The sequence below is a fragment of the Festucalex cinctus genome, chromosome 4, assembly GCF_051991245.1.
Source record: "Festucalex cinctus isolate MCC-2025b chromosome 4, RoL_Fcin_1.0, whole genome shotgun sequence".
In the NCBI taxonomy this organism is placed as follows: domain Eukaryota; kingdom Metazoa; phylum Chordata; class Actinopteri; order Syngnathiformes; family Syngnathidae; genus Festucalex; species Festucalex cinctus.
In genome coordinates this window covers 6,154,578-6,163,426 of record NC_135414.1, presented here as the reverse complement: position 1 = coordinate 6,163,426, position 8,849 = coordinate 6,154,578, and the positions used below count along the sequence as shown (strand labels likewise).

The 8,849-nt window shown below is 39.3% G+C and overlaps 2 protein-coding genes across 6 annotated transcripts in view; one reads left to right on the top strand and one right to left on the bottom strand.

Moving 5' to 3' along the window:
* Nucleotides 1-109: 109 nt before the first annotated feature.
* Nucleotides 110-4,964, bottom strand: dkk3a (dickkopf WNT signaling pathway inhibitor 3a). 2 transcript variants are annotated; one of them, XM_077518466.1, is made up of 7 exons: nucleotides 4,709-4,964; nucleotides 3,888-3,956; nucleotides 3,710-3,766; nucleotides 2,434-2,526; nucleotides 1,946-2,090; nucleotides 1,036-1,171; nucleotides 110-494 (listed from the first exon to the last, which is right to left on the bottom strand). In XM_077518466.1, the coding sequence occupies exons 1-7, from the start codon at nucleotides 4,763-4,765 to the stop codon at nucleotides 407-409; spliced, it is 645 nt and encodes a 214-aa protein (XP_077374592.1). In that variant the 5' UTR covers nucleotides 4,766-4,964; the 3' UTR covers nucleotides 110-406. The 2 variants fall into 2 exon arrangements, with proteins under 2 accessions (XP_077374592.1, XP_077374591.1); XM_077518465.1 differs by lacking the exon at nucleotides 4,709-4,964 and having other exon boundaries at nucleotides 3,888-4,695.
* Nucleotides 4,755-8,849, top strand: part of mical2a (microtubule associated monooxygenase, calponin and LIM domain containing 2a) — a 52,503-nt gene continuing 48,408 nt past the window's right edge. Inside the window, exon 1 of one of the 4 annotated variants that reach the window (XM_077518464.1) lies at nucleotides 4,755-5,390. The gene's annotated coding sequence lies outside the window, so the exon portion shown is untranslated. The remainder of the gene's footprint in view (nucleotides 5,391-8,849) is intronic. The other 3 variants (XM_077518460.1, XM_077518462.1, XM_077518463.1) reach the window with 3 other exon arrangements.

The following is an 8,849-nucleotide window of genomic DNA, read 5'->3' as shown; positions in this document are numbered from 1 at the left end:
GGTGGGATACAAGCACAAATCCATTGGAGTATATATAGTACCTACTTTCCTGGGGTGTACAGTATACTGTTTTCATTAAATGTCAGTGGAAAGTGACTGGATTCCCAAACGGTGTGCAGCACAATTTTATTGCTCTTAATAGTTATAAAGCTTAAGTGCATAGTTCAAGCAAGGCTACGAGTATTTCATGGAAACGGTGACTGCAAAGTGATGACTTTTAGCCTCCGGGCCGGTGAGCAATCATGCAGTTGACGGGCTTGTCAGCTTCTGGTAAGCAAATCTAAACCATGCATTTTGTTTTCCCTTACATTCAATCTCATCATTCAATCTTGTGTAGCTTTGTGATGTTTACAAACAGGAAGTGAGCGCAATTCCTGAGGGTCCAACATTATGTGAATAAAGCATTTTAGAGGATGTAGTCTATGGCGGAGTACAGGCTGTCTGTCAGATCCTCTTCGCTTGAGTCGACCGCTCTAAGGCACATGGATCCTCGTCTGACAGAGGGGAAAAAGACAAATTCCCAGTTAATTCCCATGGAACGATTCCAATTTGGAATATTTCCAAAATTCAATTCACTGGAAAGTTCTTGTGCTTTTGTCACGCCTTTGCAGCCCTTGTGAGCCCAAAATTTACTGGTAAAAATTAAAGAGGGACGTTATGTAGTGTAGTGGTTAGAACATCTGCCTCACAATTCTGGGGTTCTGGGTTTGAATCTCATCTGTGGCGTTTCTGTGTAGAAATTGAATGTTTAAGTTATTTTTGTGTGTGTGTGTGTGTGTGTGTGTACAGCTTCCCCCATGTTCTAAAATGCTGGCGAATTGTGAATGTACTATTATTCAAATCAATTCTCCCTGCTGTGGCCTATAGATGCCACAAGATGGCACCAGAACAATATTTTTCTATTTCTATTTTTCTATTTCTCTGAATAATTTGGGTCGGGTAAAATAAAATGCATTAATAGACTGAGTAGTGAATTGAGAACACTTAAAAAAACAACAAAACTAATAATCAGAATATATAATGCAATATGCTCACCCCAGATGCTGGCAGTGGAGATCCCCAGCACAAGGACAATGTTTTCTGGGTGTATAATCTTCTATCAGGTGGTTGGGGGTAGGAATACAGCGCTCGCGTTCAATTGGCTTAGCAGAGCAGACTGGGAAGAGGAGGGCTGGACACGACACAATACACTTAATACTTAAATGCTCTTATTCACAACACTGAAATGATTTTTGCACACTACAGAAACACACACAACTGAAATGCTCTCATAGCACCTCCTTAATCACTTTCAGATACTACTGAAATGTTGAAAAGTGTTCTGAGCAACTCACTACTGAATGTTATTTTTTTTACACACTACTGAAACACTCTTGAAATGGTCTCTTACACACTACTGAACCTCACACTACTGAAACAATCATGCACCCTACATAATCTCATTCACACCACTAAAATGATTTATGCACGCTACTGAAACTCATACACACTACTGAAATGCTCTCATAGAACCTCCTGAAACACTTTTACACAATACCGAAATGCTCTCATGCACACTGCTGAAAGATTATCACACGCTAATGAAATGGATATTTTAATTTTATTAGTGCATTTCAGTAAGATTTCAGTGTGAGTAGATTTCTGTTGTTTTAGTAGTAATTGTTTTAGTAGTGTCAGTGTTTCAGTAGTACATATGGATTGAGAGCATTTCAATAGTGTGTTAGAGAAAAAAATAGCCCATAGCATTTCAGTCGTGTATGAGAGTGTTTCAGTAGTGTCTGTTTTATTGTCAGTGTTTCAATAGTGCGTATGGAGCAGTTGTGTGAGACAGCATTTCAGTGGTATGAGCAAAACATTTTAGTAGTCTGTTAGCATTTCAGTAGTGTGTGATTGTGAATTATGAGCCCTCATTAGTTTGGCGCAGTGGCTCCGGAGAGAGCACCACCTGCGTGAAAGGCACAGCAAAGGTCCGGGCTGCACTGTGCCTGATGCTGACACGTGCTGCCAGCTTGTCCTTTGGTAGCATTCGGAGTGCACTGCCCCCAAACACACAAGTGCACACCGCAGCACTCCTCATCCTCTGCGCAGGACTGCAAGGACACACACAAGCAATGAAAACGTTCATGTGCTACTTCAACTGTTTCAAGCAAATTACAACCATCACTGACATAACGGTCGAATGCGTCAGGGTGACCTTGTCCTCTCCATCAAGACAGTATTTCATATCTGTGTGCTTCGTTTGCTGTTCATAATTGTTATTTTTCGTCACAGATTGGTTTTGAGAAGTAGGTACATTTTATAACACAAGTAACCACTAATAGCAAGAGAATTGAGTTACTGAAAATACTTTTTTTTTTTTTTTTTTTCCCCCATTCTTGACAAAGCCCCCACAAATCGGCCAAAATTGTCCGTCCCACTTCACTCTTCACTCACCACGTCGGTGCCTTTGCAAGGTTGGCATCTGGAATTTTGGTTCTCGTGCAGACAGTACCTCTCCTTCCCACAATCCTTAGCAGTAACGCAGCCCTAAAACAGGTACATTCACATCAGAGAAGTCGTCCACAAAAAAAGAGCTTGTCATGCATCTTAGAATGATTAAGTCATTGTGCAACTGATTCCCCCCACCCCCCCACATTTAAGATCCCCTGACCAACAAACCTATGTTAACTAGACCTGTGTATGAAATAACATTATACATTAACCTGTCAATAGTTAACCGAAATGCAAAGAGAGCTAGAATGGATTTGTTATCATGCTTTGAAGTATCAGATGTATTGAACAATACATGATTTTTATGGACCAAAATGTAATATAATCACAAACTACAAATTTTCGTTGTTGTACTCTAATAGTTTGTATTCATAGTACCTACGAGTACTAGTAAAGCGCTTCTATTTATTTATTTATTTATTTTGTCTTCTCTGTTTTCAACTAAATTACATCATTTATCAATTCATTTTTGGACAAGTAAACAATTTCATGTAATATTCTGTTTTCCAAAGAGGCACGTAATGGATGCTGCAATCCAGTATCGCAAACGTAGCAAACAATTTTGATTTCATGAAGTGGCGTTACTGGCTGTAAAAATACCGTGCTACATTATTAGCAATATAAGAAAAAAAAGATTGTACTGAAAGTATATAAAAAGTCTACACACCCCTTTTCAAATGTATTTTAATATGATAAATCAGTTCTAAACTTTAATTGTTAAAAAACAAACAAATTGATATTTTATGCTGCTGTACCAATGTTAGCTTAAATCTTCAAGCATAAACGAAGCATAAAAAAAATAAATAAAAAAATAAAAATAAAAAGGAAATAAAATTGCAGTGTATGTAACCATCTGAAAGAGTCGTAAAATCACACAAGGCCTGAAAAAAAAAATATTAGTAACAATACAATGTGGCGGTAATTTGTTTGTTACTGCATCATATTGAGTCTTTACATGTTGATAGAGTGCAGTGCAAGGATAACCTCATTGTATTGGTTCTCATTAGATCAGGTGTGGGCAATTCTGGTCCTCGAGGGCCGGAGTCCTGCAGGTTTTAGAGCTTTTTCTTCTCCAAAACAGCTGATTCCAGGATCATTATCAGAGCTTACTGCTCATGATCATATGATTCAGGTGTGTTGGAGAAGGGAAACATCCAAAACCTGCAGGATTTGGAGAACCAAGTTTGACCATCCCTACATTAGATAATTATGGACTCACCGTGTCAATATGGTTGTCCACCTCAGTTGACTGCACAATTGTAGCAATGGTTGTCTCCTGTATAGAAGTAGACATCGCAGAGGCAACGTGACATCATATCTTTATTACACACAAAACACACCCTGCCATGCATTAACTAGTTTAAATCCACAAGAACAATAATGCTGTGTCATGTTACTTGATGTTCAGGCTTTAGCTGCTCGTCCTCGGCCAATTGCTCCACTTGCACCGCCGCACGCTCCTCCTCCTGCAAAGAATTGCCCAGGATGAGGTGAATTCTTGGGTGCACCAACTCGGGCAGGATGCCATCGCAGGGTGCCAATAGTGTTAAAAGTAGAAGGATGGCTTGCATGTTTGCACTCAGCAGCATCTTCATCACTGCTATGAGGCTGCTACACTAGGAAGAGGAGGAGGGCAGGGCTTGATGCTCTGAGCCTCTACTGCGTCACATGACACTGCATTGAAATGCTGCATGGTGCCTTTGAACTTCCTGCTCGATGACTTGTTTTCTAAGCTTGTAGAATGTAGACAATATAAGGTACCCGCTAACATAGAACGCACAACAATGGCAGATGCAGTTTTCATTGGAACTCAATCTACCCAAACATTAGCTCACAGTATTATTTTTTTTCATTTTTTTATTATTATTTTTTTTTTATCATCCAACACTCCATTAGGCATATACTAAATGCAGTATAAATAGTTGCCTCCAGCTTTCCCCAACATTTTTAAATAATGTAATACTATAGTGTTTACATTTTAATGCCTTTACCTAATAAAAATGGGGACAGCAAGTAAAGTAGTAGTAGTAGTAGTAGTTTACAATTATATTTAATTACATATTTTCTGTATCATACAAAAGTACACTGTATGTTTTCCTAAAATATATTATAGTCTCTTAAATTCCTCTCCACCCACTCCACCAAATAAAGTAGAAATGGTTCCTGTGATGCTGATAGTTTCCACCAGGTGGTGCTATTTTAAACAACTAAAAACTACCATTGGCTCTCCTTTCTCACACCCTTGCCGCTGCCGCTCGATGGTGAGACGTCGCATTTATTTTGTGTCCACGCGTGACTGAGCTGCGGGCTTCCGCGAGCTTCTGCCGCCGGCCGGGCTACTCTTTTGCTGACACACTTGGAATGTGTCACGTATCATCGAAAGTCTTCATAAAAGCGAGCTAGCGCCATATGTCGCACTAAAGTCATTTACACATCATAATCGCCCCGGCTGCTCTGTTTCGAACAATTTGAGGATGCGTTCAAAGACCGGTCAGGTGTACGAATTCGTATACTCTCTCTACTCTTGTAGTTAGATGATGCATACAAAGACCAACCAGCTGCTCAGATTCAGTTTGAGCTCTTCTAGTCGTTCTACTTTGGCGTTGAAAAATTCTAATTCATTTTGAAAGAGGACCCGGTCTCCTGTGGAGAGACAGCTGAGCTAACCGAGCCAGAGGCGGCAGCTGTGGGATGTGTCTACGTCCGAGCGCCGCCCTCAAACACCGGCTGACGTCCAGCACCAAACACCCACGAGGGAAGTTGCTTTTTTACTCCGAGACATGTGAGTGTGGATTGTGTTCACGTCAGTGGATCCGCCCAGGGTGAGGCACCTCTTTTCTGTTGAACTTTACTCAAGACTTCATCTTGAACGAAAGCATCTCCACGGCATTCATTGTGAGGTAAGAGGGGTTTTTGTGTGTGTTTTTTTGGCGTTGTAGGTCTGTGGGTGGGTCAGGCATGGACCCTGACAAAAAAAAGAGAAGAAAATATCATTTTTTTCTGATGATGTGTTTGTGTACCACAAAACACTTCTCCAACTTCATTGAAAACTAGAAGGACAAGGTCTCAGGTGTCTTTTTTTTTTTTTTTTTTTTTTTTTTTTTTTTAAATCATTTTGATTTTAATCAACTAAGCCGCACGAGCATTTATCAATTGATATCCATATTATAAGGCGTCCAGGTACTAGTAGTCCTTACTAGTAGAACAACTTTGACATAATAATTCAACTGCATTACAGTACTTGACAAGTGAAATCAAATTCTACTTTAACATCTAGCCATCACTACTAGTAGTGAACTGTTGTCAACTTGTGGAAAATTAATGCTCCACTGATAACACGTAGTTGTCCTACTAGTATGCAAATGGTTTCCTATTAGCATGCAGAAATGTCATTAAGTAGTGGGAAAAACACACGACACCGTTGTTTTACAACTGAACATGAACCTTCATGGTAAGATGGAAAGGATATGGAATAGATCCTGATACGGTTTGACTTAGTTTTGTGTCACTAGAAAAGGACAGTACAAGTACATTGATTAGCTGAATATGTGATATTTTCCTTTACAAATAAATGACTTGTGCTCAGTATGTGAACAGTTTTTACTCCACCTGCACAGCAGCACCTCTTGATGGTGGTGTCATATGCACACTAGTCTCCAAAGAAAGGTGTGACTGTGGTGTTGACATGCTACTATGTCAGGCTTGTCAGCTAACCCAAAGAAGCCTGCTGAGTGACAAGTCCGTTTGTTAATGTTTTCTAGAGACGACAGGACAAAAATCCAGCTACAGTGCTCATGAAACTCCCACGCAGAAACCACAGATCATGTTGCGCTTTCATACATGACGCGATGATTGCAGATAAGTCTTTTAGAACGAGACAGTTTTATTTTGTCACCTCATTGGTGGAGTGAACTTTTACCTAGAATGATGGCAGACAAAACAGCAAATTAAGTTCAGATGTTCTAGAAATCTTTTGAGATTTCCTGACAATTAGTAAACTAATACATTTTGTTAAATCACTTTCAAGTTCGTGTTAAATGGGAGTCAGCACACACCTGCCACCATTTGCAACAAATAAAGTTCAGCTGTTCTAGGAGGCTAGGTAAACCTTGCAGCCTGCCGATTTCCACCCCAAACCCCTGTTTGAATTTTTGATAAGGCCTCAAACAAAATGTTTTATTTATTGTAAGTCTGCAGTATGAGTCAGTCATCTCCTCCACATTTTCTGTCTGGAATGATTCACATGTCGTGCAAGATAAGGCGTCATATCTTGAGCAACCTATCGCTTAGTCAAGCGCTTATTCTGTGTTTACTGCAAAAACTTCCACTGGCCTCTTTTAGATTCATTCCACAGCATAAGTGCTGGAATCCAAACCTTGTCCAACAGCCCATGTGATTTACTCTTGGACATGATCACCTCCTGTGTCCATAACCACTCAGCTGCTACCACAATATTTATGGAATTTCCCCCAGTCATTCAAAAGAAAGTTAAGGCCCATTAAATGTTATAATAGTCCTCTGCTGTTATTTAACAGCGTTTATGTCTGCCGGGATCATGTTCGGCACATGCTTCGTAATTAGTTTTCACTCTGATTTACATCCTTCCTCTTTTCAGTACACTGCTTGCCCGGGGCAAAATTAATGTTTGCAACATCTTCTCAATATAGAGCGACAATGAGATCTTGTAGAACTAGAAGCAGCTGTAACAACACAATTCAGTTGACATTTACATTACAGAAGTCAAGAGCTCCCCCCAAGTGTCAATAGAATGTAGTTTTGCAACCTTTACGAGGAAACACCTCAATTGCACATTGTTATGCCAGTTTTGTGATTTTTACATTGACAACGCCAGGTCTTTTTAACCTTTAAAATGACAAACAGCTAAAAAATACCTCAAAGGCATCCGCTTGCATGAATCAAGCGGCAGGACTGACAAGTAAATGAATTGTAAAAGTTAAGCATTACAGACACCCGTCACGCTGTGGCTGAAGTGGATGAATGCAGTCACAGACTGTTTCATGCGGCACAATAAAGTGAGCATGAGTGAAAGCTTGTGCTCGTTAGTGCCAGGGACGTGTTGTAAACGTTCTACTTCCGCCCTCGCAATGTTTCCTTCCTCGCTCGCTGTATGACACCAATATGGGCTTGTGTACAAAAAAAAAGGCAGACAAAATGATGGCGAATGTTGTATAGTTAGACGCGGCATGGTTGTGACACGTATGCAAAGTGAGTATAACAAGTCCCTGTTGAAATAACAGGTGTTCGTGAACCATGAAAATTAGAAGATGAAACATTTAAAAACTTTTTTTTTTTTCAGATTTTTGAAAGGTGAATTAAAAATAACTGAGCTAATGTTGCAGAAATGTGCACACCCTCTTGAAACACCTCAGACCTTACCAATCTATTACAAACTCAAGACGGAGTCAACACGCATGTGACACATTTTAAAGTGTCTCTGTTTTAACCTCAGATAATTTGCAGATGTTCTAGTAGGCTTTCATGGCATCTTTTGAGCTTTCTAGCAAAATCCTGAATGTTTTATGCTAACACGGTCTAATATTTAGAACTGTTCACATCCACTTGTCAAATGCCCCAGGTCCAAACTCAAGAAAAGCCTACTCGAACAGCTGACATTTATTTGCAGTTAATTAGGATCACTTGAAATGGTGGCCGGTGTGTGCCGACTCCCATTTAACTCTTTTACGGCCACACATCAAAATAAATAAATAAAATAAATAACAGTGCCAGGCGATTTCGAGCATTTTAACTCATCTTTCAAGGCAAACAGAAACTGTGTGCTTTTACTACATACACATGGGTACCAAATGAAAATCACATTCCATTCTTTCATTAGAAAAAAAAAAGTATGTTTCTACCTTATTCCATTCTTGAGTAATCACTAGGGGTGTGAATTGCCTAGTACCTGACGATTCGATCCGTATCACGATTCATAGGTCACGATTCGATTCGATACCGATTAATCCCGATATGAATTTACGAGTTGATTGTTGCGATTTTTTTTTTTTTTTTTTTTACTCACATTTGGAAAATACCATTCAGTAAACTTATACATGTACACTGTAAGATTTGTATGGAAATGTAGTATTTATTGATCTGAAACTTCAGTCTTAGAACTGTGAGCCACTGTATTTAACAAACAGGTTGTAACATTTTTCATGTTTGAACAGCATTGAAATAAAATATTAAGGCTTAATGTTCCATTAATACAACATTCTTCCATGCTTAAGGTGTAAAAGTTAGACATTTTGTTGAATATTTTCCATCAAAAATGGATGTTAAAAAATCGATTCGGCTGCCTATTGAATCGATTCAAGAATTGCGTGCTGTAGGATCGCGAT